The sequence below is a fragment of the Narcine bancroftii genome, chromosome 9, assembly GCF_036971445.1.
Source record: "Narcine bancroftii isolate sNarBan1 chromosome 9, sNarBan1.hap1, whole genome shotgun sequence".
Lineage (NCBI taxonomy): Eukaryota > Metazoa > Chordata > Chondrichthyes > Torpediniformes > Narcinidae > Narcine > Narcine bancroftii.
The window spans coordinates 78,855,981-78,878,485 of NC_091477.1; the positions used below are offsets into that span (position 1 = coordinate 78,855,981).

A 22,505-nucleotide genomic window follows, 5' to 3' on the forward strand; every position below is an offset into this window, starting at 1 on the left:
CATGATAACGGACATGATTTGTCTGAAGTTGGGGCAGATTTCATTTTCTGACCACGTGGTCAGACACAAAAGACTGCAGATGCTGGTGAGCGAAAAAAAAAAGCAACCAGCCAGAAAAACTCAGCAGGCCCACCAGTGGGAGAACAAAGAACGGTCAACCTTTTGAGTCTGAACCCTTCATCGAGACTGGCTTTCACGGTCATCATTTCTAAAACTCCTGCCGTGGATATTCTGAAGCAGGCCTATGGCCTGAATATTAACTTTCTTGCTATCATTCTCTACGTGTGTTTTGAGCACTTTTTTTTTAGCTTTTCACACTTGCAGCATTTCCCTTATTGCAATGAATATAGGGCAATGAGCAGAGCCAGTGCTCAAGGCCCTCCAATTATAGCTGCCTTTGCCGCAGCCGGAAAGTAGAATAATTTTAATGCGGTTTATGCCAATTACCATCGACTAAAAGTAGAAAAAAATAGTGTAAATTTTTTTGCAGCTGACGATGTTTTGTCAAAAGTAATAGTTTTCATTTAATCGGGGACAAGGAAGGACAGCCCTTGAGGTCCTAAGCGAGTGGCTGTGGACACCCAAGATGGCGGCGCAGTGGCTCGCCGGCTCTGGTGAGTGAAAGGAGGCGGGGGGAGGGGGAGGAAAGAAGCGGATTCGCCCTTGGTGGCGGCTGGTTCAGAGGTAGCCTGAGGTCAAGGGCACGGCGGTGTCATTCCGCCGTGGGAGACAGGCGACCGGGCAGCGGAGTGGCCCCAGGCACTGGGTTGCCTGCTGACCGTGAACCGGGCCGCCGCCGCTTGTGCCCGGAGCGATGTCCCCTGTGGTTGGGTGTCGGCGAGGAAAAGGGATAATAAACTTTTCCGAGGATCCAGCGGGGATCGGGAAGCCCCCCCACCCCACACACACCTCTGGTTGATGGTTGGGGGGTTTGGCCAATCACGCGGGAGAAGGGCAGCCGGCGAGCCAGGTCCGGAAACGCGGCGGGAGCGGCGACACGCAGCGCGTGGCGATTGGAGGAAATGTGGAACTCCAGGTGTGCGAGGGAGCGCCCGATTTTAATCCGGCGCCTGTGGCCGCAGTTGATGGCCATGTGGTGTTGACCAGTTGTCATGTGTAGAGTCGGTGGAGGTCACTGCATGCCGTAGCAGTAATGACAGCTTTGTATTAGTCCCCGAATCAAACAGTGTGGATCGTTGAAGCACAGTGCAAAGTAATACGTTGGAAACAGGAAGGGGAGTAGCCTATCAGAACCGATTCTGTCAGTGTATTTGTAATTAGACAGTCTTAGCTCAACTGCCTTTGCTCTCACCACAGTATCGTGTTTGCCTCTTCACCATCCAAGCATGTTTCAGAGCTGTGCTTGCACAACATTTATGGTGCTGAGATATTTTAAGCTTAAATGCTAATGTGTTTTTGCAACGTGTCCACCTTCACGATGGATGACCAATCCCTTTATACCCATACAGAAGGTCTTAACTTTGTTTCTTTCTGGACCCCGACCAGTTACCCTCCACGACTACCCTTCTCCTCCTGGCAAAACTTGTCCTCACTTTAAGCAACTTTTCCTTTAACTTGTCTCACTTCCATCAAATCAAAGTAGCACCCAGGGGTATCAGCTATGGCTGCCTGTTTGTGGGATTTGTGGAGCAATCCATGCTGCAAGCCTACACTGACAAGACCCCTCAACTCTTCCTCTGGTATATCGATAACTACATTGGGGCTGTCTCCTGCACCCACAATGAGCTTGTCAACTTCATCCACTTCATGGTCAACTTCCACTCCAATCTCATACTCACCTGGTCCACCTCTGACATTCTCCCCTTCTTGGATCTCTCTGGAGACAAGCTTTCCACTGACATATATTACAAGCCCACTAACTCCCACAACTGCCTTGATTACACTGCCTCGCACCCTGTCCCCTGCAAGGATTCTTTCCCCTTCTCCCAATTTCACCATCTCTGCCACATCTGTTCCCAAGATGAGGTCTTCCAGTTCAGATCTTCTGAAATGTCTACCTTCTTCCACAAATGAGGCTTCCCCTCCATCACCATCAACTCAGCCCTCACCTGCATTTCCTCCATTTCCTGCTCATCTACCGTGGTACATTCCCCCATCGCCAACCTCATACGCAACAAACAGATTTCTCCATTATCCTCACCTACCACCGCACCAGCCTCTGCATCCAACACAATATCTTCCAGAATTTTTGACTCTTACAATGGGATCCCACTACCTCTCTCCTCTCTCTGCTTTCCACAAGGACTACTCCCTCTGTGACTTCCTAGCACATCATCCCTCTCCACCAATCTCCCCCACCCTGGCACTTTTCCCTGTGGCTGCAGGAGGTCCCACCCTGGCACTTTCCCCTGTGCCTCCAGGAGGTCCAACACTTACACCCACACACCTCTCCCCTTATCACAGTCCAGGGCCCAAAACTGGCCTTTTAAGTGAAGGAACACTTCACTTGTGTATCTGCAGGACTGATTTACTGCACCTAGTGCTCCCTACGTGGCCTTCTCTACATCAGAGAGACTAGGCACAGTTTGGGAGATCATTTCACTGAGGACTTTCACTCTGTCCCCAACAGTGACCGAGACCTCCCAGTAGCCAACCATTTCATTTCTGTGTCACGCTCCCATACTCGCATGTCTGTCCATTGCCTGGTGGTAAAACACATGATTCTGTTGACACCGTGGTTAAGTGAAAAAAAACACACAAATGCTGGAGAAACTCAGCAGGTCAAACAGTGCCCTTCATGTAGCAAAGGTAAGTAATAAGTGAGTAATAAGAGCCATTCTTTGAGGTGTGGGTAATGACTCTGGTCCAAAAAAACACATGTTTCTTTGTTGCTATGAGAAATATTATGGAGCAGATATAAAGGATGTTGAAAGGAAATTATACATCACCAATATGAAGGGCACTGTTTGACCTGCTGAGATTCTCCAGCATTTGTGTGTCTGTCCATGGCCTTATGTATTATCCCACCAAGACCCACCTGCAAATTGGAGGATCAAGACCTGATTTGTTTTAATCTGGGCACTCTCCAACCACATTAGCATCGACTTTTCATGTTTCTGCTAACCTGCTCTCCTCTTCCTCCTCCCCCTTCCCTTCCCCTAGCCATCTCTCCTCCCGTTGATCGCTGCTGTCCCCTCCCTCCCTTTTCTGCCTATTACCACCTGCCTTTATGACACACCTCCCCCTTACTCTTTTGCTCAGATGCTTGCTGACATATTTTATTACTTTGATGAAGCCTGAAATGTCCATTATGTATTTTTACCTCTGCTATATAAAGAACACTGACCTGCTGAGTTTCTCCAGCTTTGTGATTTTACTTCAATCACAGTGTCTACAAATTTTCATGTTTTTTTTCAATGTATGTTGCCATATGGATGAATTTTCATCCACAATGTGAAGCCACTGTGCTGACTGGCTTGTCTACATTGTCAACCAAAACACAATAGCATCCTTTAATGGCAGCCAAATCATTGTGCTCGTGTGTCCACTGAGGTCATATTCTGAACAGATACTGCCTGACCTACTGTGTACTGCAATAAAAAAGATTTATAACAAAGATTTTCAGCATTTACAATTGTTTTGCTTTTCAAAAGTCAGGAACATAAAAATTTCACTCTCGTGCACTAGTGAATGTTTTCTGCATTATCAGGGTTTCCATATTTTGCATAAGGCATTAAGGTTCCTTTCATTGTCAAATAATAATACATTAAAAATATAACATACATGATGTACTTTTGTCTGCCATAAAGCAAACCATTAACATTGCCTGCCACTCCTTGCAATATGTGAGAAAGAGAAGCAAGAAAGAGTCCTTTCAGAGACACAGATTCCTTTTTGATTTGTTGGCATCTCGAGCTCCAGATCCAAACCTCCAATGTGATCAGGAAGCCTTTTGAGCCCAAGACTCTTCAGGATCCCTTCTTACCATCAGCACTCTCAAATCCCGGCTTTGATACCTGGTTCCCATGAGCCAAATGTCCAGTAAGCCCACAGCCCATGTGGGTTCCCTGACTGCAAGTTGCCTGCAACCTGTGCTGACCTGTAGGGTCCTTCAGCTACTGAACCCTTCACTGGTTCGCTGCTCTGGTTACCTTCCCGGTAAGGTCACTCCCCCTGTTTCTTCTCAACAAGAGTGTTCTCCCTATTTCTGGTGCCCTGCTCCCCTGGAGTCTATCAGCTAGGTGGTCAGTAAGCTGCATTGGTGTGGGAGGACTTAACTTTTCCATGGTTATGATCTATTCTCTTACTTACTGGGACACTTCTGATACCATGTTATGCTTGTTCTTTGAAGAAGAAAAACTTTACATGGGTTTAACATTTACCAACTTTAATTTTTTTTCAACCGAATTCCAGCGACAACCCCCATCATGTGTCACTTACAGTTTCCGGCAACTGTGTGCACTACATTCTGGGAAATGTAGTTTTTATTTACACACATAATAGCACATGCCTGACTTGTGAACACCCCTGCTAACAAGTGTTCTCCCAAAATATTATAAAATTCTAAAGTCAGGTGTACATACATTTGTTCCAGTGAATGGCAGAACTATTTCTCTCTTCACTTTTGGCAAATAATCCTTTCTCTGCTTTCTTGTGTGCTTTTGATGCTATTCGTGATGATATTTTGGAGGCTTGCTTACTATATCAAGTGATTTTTGTCGACAATCTGGAAGGCTGTAATTCTGGAACCTCTTCATTACTGTGTATACTTTAGTGCCTTTTATGTTCAAATAGAAATTAGTAAAACTTGCTGTAAGTGCCATTTTGCTGTTAGTTTTGTAAAAAGAGGTTTGGGCTGCAGCTTCTCTAAATTACATTGAATATTCGGTTATGTTGATTTGTGGATCAGATTGGAAGTGACTAAAAGACAATTTGATACCAAGTCTGGTACATATTTAATAAAAAGAAAGGGAGCTCTAAAATACTCAATCAATTCAGAAAACATTTGCTTCCAGAATAGAGCTACTGATATTTGGAAAGTCTCATAATTTACTGCACTGTTGCATAAGGCTGAATGCTGATTACATTTCATTGTCCCATATGGCATGACACCAGGCATGTAACTTTGCAAAGATTGCAAGCTGTCCTGTATTTCAGTGCCCTGCCCACTGCATAGGTATTTTTTTTTGTTGGTGCCACATATCAATCTGTATTGCAACCAGAAAGGGTAGCTCTCCATTTTTATACAGCTGGTTTATGAACATAAGACAGTCCCCATGTAGGTTATTGAATAAAGTCCAGACAGTAGCCATGACACTTTCATTCTCAGCATTTAGCTGTGAAACCAGGGCAAACTTGGAAGGTTGACAGTGAGTAATAAGAGCCATTCTTTGAGGTGTGGGTAATGACTCTGGTCCAAAAAAACACATGTTTCTTTGTTGCTATGAGAAATATTATGGAACAGATATAAAGGATGTTGAAAGGAAATTATTGCTGACTCTGAGACAGTGCTTGGTTCACAGCAGAGCAGATATCAGGAACTGTAATGATCTGCATGACAATCTCATAAAGTGAGGACAAAACCCTTGTTACCATCTTTGTCATAAGCTGCTGAGGAGGAAGAGGCAAACTGGAAAGCCGGCTAAGTCGAACCTCAATTCCCATTCCTCAGCAGTCAATAGCTTTGCTCTCCCTTTTGTAGATTATCAAAGCATATTTTCCTTGGAAAATTAAAATGAAGCTATTTCATCAATCATAGGTTGTGCCAGCTCTCAGGGATTGAGGGGATTGCTCTTTTCTCTTATTTCCCAGTAATCTTGGATGTTCATTATTTTACCACTGATTATTTTTTAATCACCTCTTCCACTGTTATTAACTTACAACCATCTTTGGGATGGGAAGAAACTAGACTATCCAGAAGAAACTCACAGGGAGAATGTGTAAACTCCCCAGAGACCACTCTGTGAGGTTAGATCAAATTTGGGTTGCTTGAGCTGTGAGGTAGTAGGACTACGAGCTATGAGGCGATAGGACTACGAGCTGTGCTTTTGTGCATGCTTCATTCTAAACCAATTTGTACAACAGAACATGTCTTTATTCAGTTGAAACTTTTGACCTTTGTGCTGCTGTTTTGATCTGGTACTTCTGGCACTTTTACCTTAGAGGCTACAGCATGGGTGGTATTGCCTTCTAGAAAATGGCACTCCTTGTCATGGAGGATGAGGTCCACAGCATGCTTGGACTGACCAAAACAGTTTACTTTGTGGGCAATATACTAGTAGACTTAAAATGTGATACACAATCACAAACGAGGTTATATCTAAAAATCAGTACATGATAGGAAAACTTTAAGGTGAATTTTGTGATCAGCAGCTTAACATCCATAAAACGCACCCAGAGTGTACACAAAGCACAATCTTCATTTGGCATCTGTCTTATTGAAAAATGCTCTTGAGTTCCCTCTGGGACCCCAGTTGCTGTTGGCCTCTCTTCTGACTTGCTAGGTCTTAGTTCCTGTGCTTCCTTTCAATTTAACTGGCCCCCAATTCTCACACTCTCATTCCTGTAGACTCTGTCAACTAATTAGAATTCAGTTTCTTGTGTTTCATTTAAACATACTTGGGTCACTTGGAAATTTTGTTATACTATTGCGTAACACCTAACAAAAGAAAATTTAAAATGTACAATATGGTGCCAGGGTCTGAGATATTTTGATTGAGTTTACAGCATTCTCAGGAGGGAAGGTGAGTAGCCAGATGTCATGGTCCACATTGGGACCAACGACCTCGGTAGGAAGGGTTATGAGGTCCTGCAAAGAGAGTTCTAGGAGTTAGGTGCTAAGTTGAGGGACAGGACCTCTCGGGTTGTGATCTCAGGATTGCTATGCGTGCCACGTGCTTTTCTTTTCTTTTTCTTTGGCTTGGCTTCGCGGACGAAGATTTTATGGAGGGGTAATGTCCACGTCAGCTGCAGGCTCATATGTGGCTGACAAATCCGATGTGGGACAGGCAAACACGGTTGCAGCAGTTGCAGGGGAAAATTGGTTGGTTGGGGTTGGGTGTTGGGTTTTTCCTCCTTTGTCTTTTGTCAGTGAGGTGGGCTCTGCGGTCTTCTTCAAAGGAAGTTGCTGCCCGCCGAACTGTGAGGCGCCAAGATGCACGGTTTGAGGCGATATCAGCCCACTGGCAGTGGTCAATGTGGCAGGCACTAAGAGATTTCTTTAGGCAGTCCTTGTACCTCTTCTTTGGTGCACCTCTGTCACGGTGGCCAGTGGAGAGCTCGCCATATAACACGATCTTGGGAAGGCGATGGACCTCCATTCTGGAGACGTGACCCATCCAGTGCAGTTGGATCTTCAGCAGTGTGGATTCGATGCTGTCGGCCTCTGCCATCTCGAGTACTTCGATGTTAGGGATGAAGTCGCTCCAATGAATGTTGAGGATGGAGCGGAGACAACGCTGGTGGAAGCGTTCTAGGAGCCGTAGGTGATGCCGGTAGAGGACCCATGATTCGGAGCCGAACAGGTGTGTGGGTATGACAACGGCTCTGTATACGCTAATCTTTGTGAGGTTTTTCAGTTGGTTGTTTTTCCAGACTCTTTTGTGTAGTCTTCCAAAGGCGCTATTTGCCTTGGCGAGTCTGTTGTCTATCTCGTTGTCGATCCTTGCATCCGATGAAATGGTGCAGCCGAGATAGGTAAACTGGTTGACCGTTTTGAATTCTGTGTGCACGTTGGAGATGTGGGGGGGCTGGTAGTCTTGGTGGGGAGCTGGCTGGCTGATGGAGGACCTCAGTTTTCTTCAGGCTGACTTGGCAGTTTCCGCAAAACAGGACGTCAAGCGCTGAAGAGCTGGCTCTGAATGGGCAACTAAAGCGGCAGTCGTGCTAGTGAGGTTAGAAATAGCAGATAATGCTGCTGAATATGTGGCTAAAAGCATGGTGCAGGAAAGAGGACTTTCAGGTTACTGGACCATTGTGCTCTATTCCAGGGAATGTGGGACCTGTTCTGATGGGTTGGCTTGCATCTGAACTGGAGGGGGCCTAATATCATTGTGGGAAAGTTTGCTAGTGCTGCTATGTGGATTTAAACTAGATTTGCAGGGGGGTAGGAACCAGAGTGCCAGAGCAGATAGCGGAGTGAAAAAGAGAAAAATTATGCAAAAATATATAATGTTAGAAGTCAAAGTACGTGGTGAAAATGTTATTGGGTGCATTTAATTCAATGGAAGAAGTATTGTAGGAAAGGCAGACATGATTAGAGCGTTCACATGGAATTATGACATTGTGGCCATTAGTGAAGCTTGGTTGATGAAGGAGCAGGACTGGCAGCTCAGTGTTCTGGGCTTCCACATTTTTAGATGCGATAGAACGATGGGAGGGGGGGGTGCGGGTAATGAAAGGGGAGGAGTGGCATTGCTCGTCAGAGAAAATATCACATCTGTGCTCAGGCAGGACAAACCAGAGGGCTCATCTATTGAGGCTATATGGGTGGAGCTGAGGAATGGGAAATGTATGTCCATACATTATATTATAGATTGTATTATAGATCGCCCAATAGTGATTGAGAATTGGAGAAGCAAATCTTTAGAGATAGCAGAGAGCTGCAGGATACATACGGTTGTGATGGTAGGAGATTAACTTTCCACATATTGAGTGGGACTCCCATAATATAAAAGAGCTGACTTGGATTTTGTAAAATGTGTTCAGGATATTTTTCTATATCAATGTATAGAGATAGCTAGAGAAAGTGTAACTTACTTAACCTAACTTATCCCCCTTCTAATTCTAAGCAACGTGCATTGCATGTAATGTGCATGTAAGTTTAGAAAAGTCCTTTGATTCACTGTCCAATCTCACTTCTCATTCCTCCAAGTTTACTAATTGCAGGCAATTCTTATACTGTGCACAGAATTTAACATTTATGAAGTTCACCAGGCTTTGGTGCTTGAGAGGTAAATGGCTACTACTCAGTTATGTTCTTGTCGGTTTTTAGAGAGAGATTTGTGGTTCCTGGGCATACATTGATCCCTTTTAATCAGCCACGTCAGTGTCTTGTTGAAGAAACTTGGCCCATCAGGGTTTTCCAGATGATAACCTCTTTCTTTCAGGTCACCACAGAGTTCCTTTTTGTTTCTCTCATTTCAAGTGAAACATTAGGCTGCCAGTCCTCTCCTCTTACATGAACCACAATGGCTTTGACGAGGCTGAACTAAGCTCTCACAACCCATTTTCCAGCTTGTCCTGTTCCAGTCCCAGCTGCTGCTACTGACTGTAGCACTGCAGAATTGATCTCTCTCTCTCTCTCTCTCTCAGAGAAAAAACCTGTTTTACTCTCTCTGCTTGCAAAACCACATGACCCTCTTTAAACAGCAAGCTGCACTCCAGTCAGCCTGCGGCTCTGAACTACTCCTCTGATCTCTTTAATTTGTTGCTTTTCAAAACAACAGTCCATTAGTGAAGTCTCTTGGGCACTCCCCAAAGTTTTTGCAAAGGCCCCCAGGTGCTGCCCTATATGGCTTGAGCAGAGCTCCAGTATTTTAAATGAGATCTGTTTTGGTGTTTGTATGTGACCTGCACTAAAAAAAGCCTGCCACACTTTATCTCCCAAAATCATATCTATGTACAATATAAACACAACATAATCGGTCACAGTATATTCCTGTCAGGATTAAAGGCAAAGTTAACAGGCATAGGGAACATTGGTTTTTGAGGGATATTGGAACATTGTTTTTTAAGGGATATTGGGTATCTGGTTTGGTAGAAGAGAGAGGTTCATAGCAGGTATAGGCAATATGGAGCACATGAGGTACTTGAAGAGTATAAAAATGCAAGAAAAAACAAAATCAGGAAGGCTAAAAGAAGACACGAGGTTGCTTTGGCAGACAATGTGAAGGGTTTCTACAGGTTCATTAAGAGCAAAAGGATAGTAAGGGACAAAATTGGTCATCTTGAAGATCAGAGTGGTCGACTATGTATGGAGTCAAAAGAAATGGGGGAGATCTGAAATGGATTTCAGGCATCAGTATTTACTGAGGAAACTGGCAGTGAGGTCAAAGAACCAATACAGATTAAAGAGAAGAAGGTGCTTGCTATTTTAAAGCAAATAAGGGTGGATGAATCCCCAAAGCCTGACAGGATATTCCCTCAGACCTTGAGGGAGGCTAGTGTAGAAATTGCAGGGGCTTTGGCAGAAATATTTAAAATGTCCTCACAAATAGATATGGTGTGGGAGGCTGCAAAAGTTACCCTGAAAACTGTTGGCCGGTGAGCCTGACATCAGTTGTAGTAAATTACTAGAAGATGCTCTGCGAGATCGGATGCACAAGTATTTAAATAGCCAGGGATAGATTAGGGCTAGTCAACATGGCTTTTTGCATGGTAGGTTTTTAACCAATCTTGTAGAGTTTTTTCGAGGCAGTTACCAGGAGAGTCGATGAAGGAATGGGTGTGGATTTTGTCTACATGGACTTTAGTAAGGCCTTTCCCATAGTTAGGAAGGTTCAGAAGCTCAGTATTTATGGTGAAGTAGTAAAATGGATTCAACAATGAGTATGCGGCAGAAGCCAGAGAGTGGTGTTGGATGATTGCTTCTCAGAATGGAGGCCTATGACGAGTGGTGTGCCTCAGGGATAGGTTCTGGGACCATTGTTGTTTGTCATCGATGTCTGGATCAGCAGGTTTGCTGATGATGATACAGCGATTAGAGGCGTTATGGACATGGAGGAAGGTTCTCAAAGCAGCAGGATCTGGACCTGCTTGAAAAATGGCAGATGGAATTTAATGCAGACAAGTGTGAGGTTTTGCATTTTGGAAAGACAAACCAAGAAAGGACATTCACAATAAATGGTGAGGCACTGAGAAGTGCAGTAGAACAGAGGGGTCTGGAAATTCATGCATGTAGTTCCCTGAAAGTGATGTCACAGGACGATCGTGTTGTTAAGAGATCTTTTGGCATATTGTCCTTCATAAATCAAAGTATTGAATATGGGAGTTGGGATGTTATGGTAAAGTGGTATAGGACATTGGTGAGGTCAAATTTGGAGTATTGTGTATAGTTTTGGTCACCTAACTACAGAAAAGATATCAATAAGATAGAAAGAGTGCAGAGAAAATTTACTAGGATGTTGCTTGGACTTCAGGAACTGAGTTATTGGGAAATGGTAAACAGGTTAGTTTTATAACATGGAGCATAGAAGAATGAGGGGAGCTTCGATAGATGTATTTAAAATTATGTAGGGTATGAAAGAGTAAATGTAGATAGGCCTTTTCCACTGAAGGCCAGTGAGATACAAACCAGAGGTCATAGATTAAGGGTGAAAGGGGAAAAGTTTAGGGGGAACATGAGAGGGAACTTAACACAGAGAGCAGTGGGAGTGTGAAACAAGCTGCCACTGAAGGGGTGAATGTGCGGTCAATTTTAATATTTAAGAGAAATTTGGAAAAGTACATGGATGGGAGAGGTATGGAGGCTATGGACTGGGTGCAGATCAGTGGAACTAGGCAGAAAAATGAGTCAGCATAGACTAAAAGAGCTAAAGGGTCTGTTTCTGTGCTATACTGTTCTATGGGTCTTTGGTTCAATGTCCAATAGTCCGGAAAAAATACTTACCAGTATTTCCAAAGTCTTGAGTGTGCCATATTATCAGAATTTTACTGTTACAACAATGTGAATGGTTTATGGGTTCAGTAATTAAGGTTATGTCTGAATCTCAAGAATGGTCACGTTCCATTGCATTGTTGAATTTGATTTAATTAGATCCACATTGATGTTGACGTTTCTTGATTCTATTCATTAATTTTAGGCTTAATCATTTTTACTGTTGATTACTCAGCTTTCTTTATCTCTGCTAATTATTCTCTTGAAGTGCACAATCTACATTTCTCAACTCAGGTGCTGGTCCAGTTCCAACAGTCGTAGAGGGAAACATGTAGCCTTCAGAATTCAAACAATGAGGGAGGAATCCAGACCAACAAAAGGTGTTAATTTGATATGATAAGGGACTAGGTATAATTTATCATGTCTGTGTGAAAGGAGACAGGGAAGGAGAGATGACTAGGAAGAAGGGGGTGGTGGGGGGTGGGGAGGAGTTTAAACAAAACCCAAAGAAGTTGATATGCCATCTAGTTGGAGGGTGCCTTGAGCACACTTTCTACTACATATCTGTAGAAATTTGTCAGGGTTTCTGACATCATACCAAACCTCCACAAACTCCTATCAAGTAGAGGAGCTGACACACTCTTCTTGATGACATTCATGTGTTGAGTCCAGAAAATGTCCTCTGAGATTATGACTCCCAGGAATTTAAATCTGCCCTCTGGTTTTCCCTTAAAGTCCACAATCAGCTCCTTGGCTTTGGTGACACTGAGTGTGAAGTTGTCAGTACACCATTCAGCCAAGATTTCAATCTCCTTTCTATACATTAACTCACTATTGTGGTATCAGCTGCAGATTTGTAGAGGGTGTTATTATCTTAGCCAGCCTCACAGCCATGGGTGTAAGGGACGGAGAGCAGAGGGCTAATAATGCAGCCCTGTGGTGCTCTGATACTGATTGAGATTGCAGAGAAGATGTTTTTACCAATCCTCACTGATTGTAATCTGGAGGTGAGGCATTCCAAGATCCAATGACACAGTGGGGAATTGAGGCCCAGGTCTTGGAGTTTGCTGATCAGTTTTGACGGGTTGATAGTATGACTGGCTGCTTGGTGGAATATGAATATTATTCACCAGAAGTTTATGCTTTGAGTCCCTGATTACTAACTGAGCGTACAAGCTTCTGTCTCAACATTATATTAAGTTCAGATTAGTTTTTCTTTTGATTCTGCTGATATACTGTTTTTGGCAGTGACATTGAGAGTGTTGATCTACAGAGAGATCTTGGGGTGCAAGTCTATAGTTTCCCAAAGTGGTAGCATAGTTTTGTTTGGCTTCATAGGCTGAGGCATTGTATACAAAAGTTGGGATGAAGTTGTACAAAACACTATTTGGACAGCTCCTAATATTGAGTACAGTCTGGTCACAAAACCGCAAGAAAGATGTTTTATTTTAAAATTTTGAGTTACAGCACAGTATAAGCCTTTCCAGCTCTCAAGTCCATGCTGCCCATTAACACCTGAGTGACCGATTAAACCACTAGCTCGCATGTCTTTGGAATGTGAGAGGAAACTGGAGCACCTGGAGGAAATCCATGTGTTTATGGTGAGAATGTACAAACTCCTTACATTCAGCACCAGATTTGAACCCAGGTCACTGGCACTGTAATAGCATTAATCTGACTGCTATGCTGTCCATATGTAGAAAAAGAGAAAATGTAGAAGAGATTTATCAGGATTTTATCTGGAATGGAAGGCTGCAGTTCTAAAGATAATTTAGTTTACCCTAACTGAATGCAGTGTTTTATGGGTGGTCTCAGTCTGGCACATGAAACCATTTTTGTGGATGGTTATCCTCCCCCCATCTTTAGCTCTTTCCTCTAGCTAGATCCCCTTTCTTTTTGCTCTGTCTCCTTAACCTAAGCTCTGCATTCACAGAGCCAAATCTTCCTTCCTCACCCACCCCACAACCTTTCTCCTGGCCTCCTCTCCATATCTAATTTAACACCTTTTGTGTGTTGGTCTGTACTCCTCCCCTTGCCCTTTCTTTTCAATCAGACACCTGCCTACTTTTTACTCATACTTTGAAGAAGGGCTTTGGCCTGAAAGATTAGTTGTATATCTTTACCTCCTTTTGACATTGTGAGACCTGCTGAGTTCCTCCAGCATTTCTGTCTTTTTATCCGATCTGAAACAGTGCCTAAAGAGCCTGAATACGCCTGGGATTGTCCGATCTCGGAAGCTAAGCAGGCGCAGGACTGGTCAGTACTTGGAGGAGAGACTCCCTAGGACACCAGGTCCTGTAGGTTTCTGTGAGGGGTGCTGGACACAAGTGGAAACGCTCTGTCTGCCTTACGGTAGACAAAAGTTAAAGAATTTAATGTGTGTTACATTCTAAATGTAGTATTATGTGGCAATAATGGAACCTTTTACGTAGGCAGTGTGAATTTTTTTAATGAAGGACTATAAGGGACATTTATGTTGGGTAATCAATATCTTTTTCTTAGGGGAGTAGAATCTTGAACTAGAGGGTACATGTTTAAAGTGAGGGGGAGAAATATAAAGGAAATTTGAGGGTTACATTTGTCACACAGGATGGTGAATAACTAAAATGAGTTGGCACAGCAGGTAGTGGAGACAGATAAGTTTGTAGCATTTAAAAGCCATTTGGATAGGTACCCGAATAGGAAAGGTGTAGAGGAATACAGGCCTAATGAAGGCAAATGTGATTAGTTTTGACAAATAATAGTCGAAATGGACAAGGTGGATAATAAGGGCCAATCTCTGTATTGTATGTTTCTATGATTTTTATAAGATTGGAGTAAGTTTAAGTTTATTTGTTACAAAATACCTTGTACTGTATTAAGTTATAAGAATTAGTTATATAAAATTGATACCAATAATTTCTAATCAATTGTACTTCATACAGCTAAGAACTACAACTCTGGGATTCTTGCAACGGTAGCTTTAGTTTATGTTTCCTTCTTGTCTGTGAATGCCGATTCAAAAGCTGTAACAACAACACTGACCACCAAGTGGACGTCGACGCCATTTTTATTGGAAGCCAGGTAATTCTGTTGTTTATCTTTAATACAATGCGCACGGGATTAGTAATTCATATGAATAATTGTATTTCATCCAAGTAAAGGGGTTCATACTAGTCACAATGAATCTTATACTGTTAATCAGTTAATAGTTGATACTTAAAAGTGGAGATTTTGTTTTCATAAAGATTTTCACAAAAAAATTAAGGGGGATAACAAGGTGGTAGTTAATGATTGTTTGCCAACAAATTATTTCAATTCAATTTCATAACTTGCCATACTGTAATTTTTGAGAAGTTGGGCGAGGAATGTGCAGAAGTGTGCAGAAGTCTTACATTAACACAGTATTCTCTCAGCTGGCAAACAATTAATGATGTTTCTTTAGTGTGACAGAAACTGAGTCGCACAGTGATTTTGAACACCAGAAGTTGCTATTATTAATAAAAAAAGGGGGAAATAATCTGTTTTATTCCTCTGCCATTTTATTCCAATGCTTCCTTTCAATAGACCATGACATCCTAGAATTTCAGAGTTGAACTTTGTATTCTGTATCAGAAATATCTGTGTTAAATGAATGATTTTGCTCTGTTGATTGTGTTTTGAATAGCCTAGTTCAGTGCATTATCTTCAAATTAAATTAATATTATATGCCGTATTGGTGAAGTGTCTGAATACCATCCAAAGCCTGTGTGAGAAATAGAAGAGCCACCGGTGGGTTCCTCTTACTCGACCGAGTTGTTGTCATTGTTAATGTTGATTGAAAGGCACTTAGCTTGATCATTTCTTGTATATTCTATTTCATGCTGTTAACTGTAAATTAGTGAATAAATTGAGTAAATTCCAGGATTTTTTTGTTTCAATTGCAGTGAATTTTTAGCTGAAGAAAGCAAAACTAAATTCTGGGATTTTGTGGATGCCACTCAAGAAATCCATCCAGATGATCATGGAGGTAGTAATAACTTAATTGTATTCTGAACATTTACCCCCCCATAAATCTTCGCCCGCGAAGCCAAGCCAAAGAGAGAAGATTCTGAACTAGTTCAACATGATTGGCCAATTCCTTTTCATTAACTCTATTTATATCTAGAATGCTGGAGGCAACTTTGAGGGAGAAGAGAGGCAGAAACACACTAGCCTGCTTAAGCATTTGTGTTGTCATTATTATGCTTTGTTATTTATGTGGCTGTATGATCTCACCTCATTCTTTAGTACAGATTATACTGTTGTTGGTAAAGTAATTAAAATATTTTGTGAACTTGAAAATGGCCAATGTCAAGGTACTGTATCAGGGTCTCACAGAGAATGGAACAATCCACACAACAGAAATGGAATCATGTGTAGTAATACTAATAATATGGATGGATTTTCATATATCTGGACAAAATATTTGAATGGCTTCAACACTATCAAATTCAAGAAAATGTTTTTAAAGAAAGATAATTTGCACAGAGATACAGACTTTAGAGTGAAATCACCCCTCAAATAAAGTTTCCATTTGGTAAAGAGAAAATAATAGAAACTAAAAGGCATTTAAGGTTTGAGGTATTTATTTCTTCCAATGTTTACTTTTCTCATGTTTCCTGTTTCCAGTAAGTTGCCCAAAGTTCATTTAAAAAAAAACATGAACAATTAGTTTTTGGGTACAGAATACTTGAACCAAAAACATATTGAGTAAAAGACTGGAGGCTTATATGTGAAAGTAATGCTCATCATTTAAAGGAAAATTAATACAGGTGCCTAACCTTTTGTCCGGGATCGTCGGGACTGGGCACCTGCTGTTGTTCGGAATCTTCTGGATTTTTGGAATAATTTTAAAATGGTGGTTCCTTTAATTCTGCCTGCCTGAGTCACGCTGTTGTCTCTCCCCACCCCAGCTTGCCCGCCCACCCGTATCATGCTGCTGTCTCTCCGACCACCTGAATCACACTGCCATCTGTCCATCCTCACCCGCCGCCCGAGTTGCACTGCCATTTATCCTTCGTCTGCCCGCCCGAGTTGTGCCGCCATCACTCTCTCCCATTGTCTGTCTGCCTGCCTGTAACGCTGCCGTCTTTTCCCCCCCTTGTCTGTTGCGCTGCCGTCTTTCCCCCCTTGCCCGCCCATCTGCTCGAGTCGCACTGCTATCTTCTCCCTCGCCTGCCCGCCCACTGAGTCATACTGCCACCTGTTTGCCCTCTCCACCCGCCTGCCTGAGTCGCACTGCTGTCTGTCCCCCTTGCTTGCCCACCTGAGTCGTGCTGCTGTCTGTCCATCTGAGTTGCTGCCATATCTACCCACTTACCCGCCCACCTGAGTTGCGCTGCCATCACTCTCTCCCATTGTCTGTCTGCCTGCCTGTAACGCTGCCGTCTTTCCCCCCCCTTGCCGGTCCATCCGCCCGAGTCGCACTGCCATCTTCCCCCTCGCCCACCCGAGTCACACTGCCGTCTCTCTCTCTCTCTCTTTCTCCACCCACCCCCCCACTGCCGTACCAATACCAGGGGAAAGGCCTTCTTATTGGTTCCCCTGAACTGGTGCTGGTACAGCAGTTTCAACTGCATGGGGGATTATGGGTAGCGTCAATGGCCATTGATCCTGTATGGTGCTGTTACCAGGTGTCATTATACGGTGATATGGAGGTGCTTATAAAGTAGCGGAAAGACCCAGGTTATTCCAATGTGAGTTGAGTGAGGGTCATGCTCGTTGGGTAGGGTATTTATAAAGTAATGATACCACTAATTAGTGACACGGAATGCGACAGGATGCATAGGAGTTGAGCAAGGGTCGCATTGGATCATGTTTGGTGCCAAACTCCATCTTTGATGAGCAGGTGTCATCTACTGAAAAAAGTATTGGCCTTTGAAGGTCACAGTTTTTTGGATTCCTGGATAAAAGGTTTGGCACCTGTTGCTGACCGTGGTTAACTTTGTTAACGGAGTTAGACTTTAATCTTCGATTTGCCATGTACTGAATTTGCTGGCACTTTAACTCTGCAAAAATTAGTTTTCATTATTAACTTTGATAGAAATGGGAAAAGTAAGGAGAAGTTTCCTGCAGATATTTGTTTTATTTTGAACTTGGAGTGGTGGTGAAGTACAGTATTTTTTTTGCCGTCTCTGGCTTTCTTTGTGAGGATGGTGATGAAGCGCATTCTTGAACTGCTGCCAACTTTGTTAAAGGTGCTCCCACAATAGCATTGGATGGGGAATTCTAAGGTTGAGACACAGTGCCGATAAACCAACGGGTATATTTCCAAGGCCAGATTGTGGGATCCTGAAAGTGGCAAATATCCAATGTGCCTGTTACCCATGTCCTACATGTCCTACATGATCCTGTTGGAGTACTTTATGGCAATTCTTAATGGAAATGCATGTGTTGAGTCTGGTTGGCAATGTTGCAAGGCTTTTCTATCCTTGGTGGTCAAATAAAATGAACTTTTACCAAGAAGGGAAGGAAGGTGGATACATATGTATGTTTTGAGAGGAAAGGAAAAAGAAATGATGTATCGCATTGTAATTTTTTTGTTCACATGGCAGGAACCGATTTTTTTTACTACAACCATATACTGAAGAAAGCTGGTGAAATCTTGACCCCTGTACAAACTAACTTTCTGAAGTTTGCATTAGCCCTCCGAGTTTATTCTGCTACTGTTCAAATGTTTCAACAGGTGAGTTGAATACTTCTGGGCATCAATGGAAATTTATGAGCATTTTCTTTGTTCTTTTGATGATGTAAATGATACAAACTCTTCTAATAGATTGCAGCAGAGGAACCCCCTCCTGAAGACTGTTCTGCTTTTGTAAATGTGCATGGGGAGAAAACCTGCAGCCTTGACAAGTTTGAGGTGGTTCTTCAGAGTGCTTTGGAAAGGTAAAAAAAAAGCATACCATGAGAATTAAAAATATAAATAGAGAATTGCTTTTGAAATAGTAAGTAGATAGAATTCAAAATAATTTGAAAATTCACAATCAGGTTACGTGGGCTTTGGTATGGGTACTGTACAGGAAAAGTTCAAAAAGTTTTTGTTTGGAATACAGCAATACTCTTCAAATGGCTGCAGAACTTGAGTTCAAATGGATAAATATTACTGGTGCTCCAATAATTATTAATGCTATTAATTCAAGATTTTGATTCGAACCACATTAATCAATATCTTGTCAAATCACAAGAATTTGTCAAATCACAAGAACTGTTGAATGCTTATCACCTTTATGGTTTTTTTCCCCCTCTCTCCAGTGTGGCTGTCAACGGATGTTGTACATTGGGTAATGATCATTTGAGTTTTGTCTGCTAATAAACTCCAAGACTTGGATTGTTAATTTTTTGTTTTGGTTAGAATGATTTGCAATAGAATCACTGAGCAACACGGTTGACAGAGCAGTTAGTGTAACATTGTTACAGCGCCAGCGATTGGGACCAGGGTTCAAATCTTGTGTTGCCTGTAAGGAGTTTATACGTTCTTCCCTTCTTTGAGAGGGTTTTCCGTGGGGGCTCCGGTTTCCACTCACTGTTCAAAAACGTACTGGGGGTTGTTGGTTAATTGGATGTAATTGGGTGGCATGGGCTCCTGGCCCTAAAGGGCCTGTTGCCATGCTCTGCATGTCTAAATAAAATATAATTATATAAATAAAATAAATAGTATGTCTAAATATATAAATAAAATAATGTTGTCTTAAAATTTATATTAAATTGCTGAAGTGCCAGATTACATAGCAGAATGTGATAAATTGGTAAAATTGTGAGATAATTTATTGCTTTTGAATGTATGTTAAAAGAGTTTTGTTTCATTTGTAACATTGAGGACATCGAAAGAGCATGGGTTCCCAAAAGTTTGAATCAGACCTCAATATTTTAAGGCCGTTGTGTGACTGTGTAACTTAGCACACCATTACTAGGAACATCTAATGTTTTTGTTGAATATATATGATAATTTGCTCATATTTTACAACATAGTCAGTCTTGGAGTCCAATTGATGCATAATGTCCAGATTTAACTCATTTGTTTGTGCAGTTCAGCTCATTTCCAGCCTCTGTAAGTTTCCTTCTCATTCTCTTGTGAATTAATCCACTCATCTGAACATTATTTTACTTACTATTTGAAACTTCCCTGGAACCTGCTATGTTCATACTGGCTTATATCCACCAATACCCATCTCAAAACACTGATTTGGAAAACTGGTAGAATAACGACTTGTGACAGCTAAACTGCAATAAATCTTGAATTTCTCTGTCCATTCCAAATTACAGTCATTTTTATTCTGCGTGAGTTGGACACCAGCAAATTCACACTTCATAATCCATGAGATGTTTTGCTCTGATTTATTAAAGTTCTGAAACTTTTCAGTTCAAGTTCAAGTTTATTGTCATCTTATTGTACAAATACAACCTAATAAAACAGCATGTGTGTGTGTACCTCACACACAAACAATATTATTTATTTTAGATTTTTATTATACATGTATATTTAAAAAATATAAAATTTACAGGTTTGTAGGATTGTTCAACAGTCTCACTACCTGGGGGAAGAAGCTGTTTCCTCATTTTTTTGCTCTCGTACCTCTTCCTTGAAAGTAGTGCCTCAAAGATATAGCGGGCTTGATGGTATGTGGTCCTCTATAATTCTCTGAGCCCTCTTTAAGCACCGCTCCCTGTGGACATTGTCAATGGAGGGAAGGGATACCTCGGAGATCTCAACAGTTTTAATCACCCTCTGTACTGACCTCCAATCAGATGTATTGCAGCTACCCTACCACACATGCAGCCAGCAAGGACACTTTGTATTGTACACCTAGAGATTGTTGTAAAGATGGTGGCTGGTAGCCTTGCCCTCCTCAACCTCTTAGTAAATGTAGGTGCTGCTGTCCCTTCCTGATTAGTGAGGAGGTGTTGTGGGTCCAGGATGGGTCGTCCTTTAAATAGACCTGAAGTACACAGTCATTACCTTTGTCTTGCCAATATTGAGGCTCAGGTTGTTGCTCTTGCACAACCGGACAAGCCTTTCAACCTCATCTCTGTAAACCGAAGTCCTCGCTGTTGTTGATGAAAGCAACTACCGTTATGTCATCTGCAAACTTGATGATGTAATTGGAGCTGAAACTGGCAGTACATTTGTGAGTTAGCAGTGGGAACGGTTACTTGCTGAGCACTCAGCCCTGAGGTGTGCCGTTGCTCAGTGTGATGAGGTTTTGTTGCCAACCCAAAAAGACTGTGATCTTTCCATCAAGAAGTCCAGTATCCAGTAGCAGAGATGGATACTGAGTTCCAGTGAGGACATTTTATCTACCAGCCTCTGAGGTATGATTATGTAGATCATCAAGCTCAAGTCATTGAACAGCAGCCTTGCATGAGGCATTGGGTCAGGTTGGAGTCAAGGATCACGGCTAATGTGTTGTCTTTGGATCTGATTGGCTAATAGTGTTGGGTATAAGCCTGCCTTCAGTTGACATCATGATGTCACCCTTCCATAAATATATAACCCTGTGTGTCAGTAGCCAGGTTAGTCTAATAGAAGTAAAGGATGAGAAAGCATCACGTCTCCAAGTCTTAATTGTGTGAGTGCATACACAACAGTGGTGACGAGGAATGAAACAAACCCTACGCATACTTCATGCACCAACTGTGAGAAGGAAAACAACAGAAGAAAGGTAGAAAATGACTACCTAACAACACCAACAAATTACCGCCAAAAGATCAAGGTGAAAGTGTGCCAAGATGGCGGAGGGAAAGTTCGGGGAATTCAACGAAGTATAAGAAAGTTGGGATAACTCCGTAGAACAGTTTAACCACTACTGCGTAGCCCACAATATTGTGGAAGGTCCAGTAAACTGCAAATGTGCCCTCTTCCTCAGTATAATGGACAGCATTAGGGTTGTCCAGCAAGGGCCAGCCCTTGCTGGCCCCGGAGGATCCAGGGACAAAGACATTCAATGAATTGTGCACAGCTCTAAGGAACCATTTAAGCCCCAGACCACCAGTTATGGCAGAAAGGCAATGATTCTAGGAAAAGAGGCAACATTAAGCAAGATCCTATACTTCACCCTTAATGGGTGGCCCGAATCTGAAGTCGTTCCAGAAGATCTAAAACTTTACCACATGCTCTACCATGAACTATCAGTCAAAGAAGGATGTTTACTATGGGGTACCCGTACAATTATTCCAGCCAAATGGCAAACTACTATGTTATCGGAACTGCACTACACCCATCCAGGAATGGTACGAATGAAGGCACTGGCCCGGATACATGTCTGGAGAGACTTTGAAGCAACAGTAAGAGAATGCAAAGTATGTCAGTCAATGCAGCCAAAATTGGCCATCCAAACCCTAGCATCCAATTCAAGTAGACTTCACTGGACAATTCATGGATGAGACTTTCCTAATAGCTACAGTCACAAAAACACCAAAGCAGATCCCACGATCGACTGTCTACGAGCTATCTTTGCCACTTACAGATTGTCTCATGAATTAGTTACTGGGCTCCTTGGCTCCGTGACCATCTCACTTTTCAGAAAAAGCAGGCTAATCTATGATTATGAAAGGACAACTGTGTCTTCATGCGCCCCTCAGTAACATATCTTGGGTTTACAATTGACAACGAGGGGAGTGAATGAATCCAACAGGAACAGAAGCTGTCGCAAGGGCCCATACCCAACCAACAAATTGGAATTATAGTCCTTAATACTTGATAATCACTACTGAAAACATATCCCTAATATGTCTACACTATGCAGCCCACTGAACCAATTACTCAAGAAAGATCAAACATGGTATTGTAACACAGGAACTAAGAACACAGTAGATCAACTAAAGGAAATACTAACGTCAACAAAAAAGGTGCTGATCTACTACAACCCTAATAAAGAAGTTACACTAGCCATCTTCACCAGTGGGACTAGGAACGGTGCAATCCCAAATCACAGAAAAAGATTAGCAA

At 42.3% G+C, this 22,505-nt stretch overlaps 1 protein-coding gene across 2 annotated transcripts in view; it reads left to right on the top strand.

The window, feature by feature from the left end:
- The first annotated feature begins 569 nt into the window (after positions 1–569).
- The window catches only part of uggt1 (UDP-glucose glycoprotein glucosyltransferase 1), a 149,312-nt gene continuing 127,376 nt past the window's right edge, over positions 570–22,505 (top strand). For both annotated transcript variants that reach the window (XM_069896581.1, XM_069896582.1), the window contains exons 1-5: positions 570–614; positions 14,482–14,620; positions 15,463–15,545; positions 18,112–18,242; positions 18,333–18,445. In XM_069896581.1, the coding sequence (XP_069752682.1) occupies positions 587–614; positions 14,482–14,620; positions 15,463–15,545; positions 18,112–18,242; positions 18,333–18,445 (494 nt within the window). In that variant the 5' untranslated portion in view covers positions 570–586. The remainder of the gene's footprint in view (positions 615–14,481; positions 14,621–15,462; positions 15,546–18,111; positions 18,243–18,332; positions 18,446–22,505) is intronic.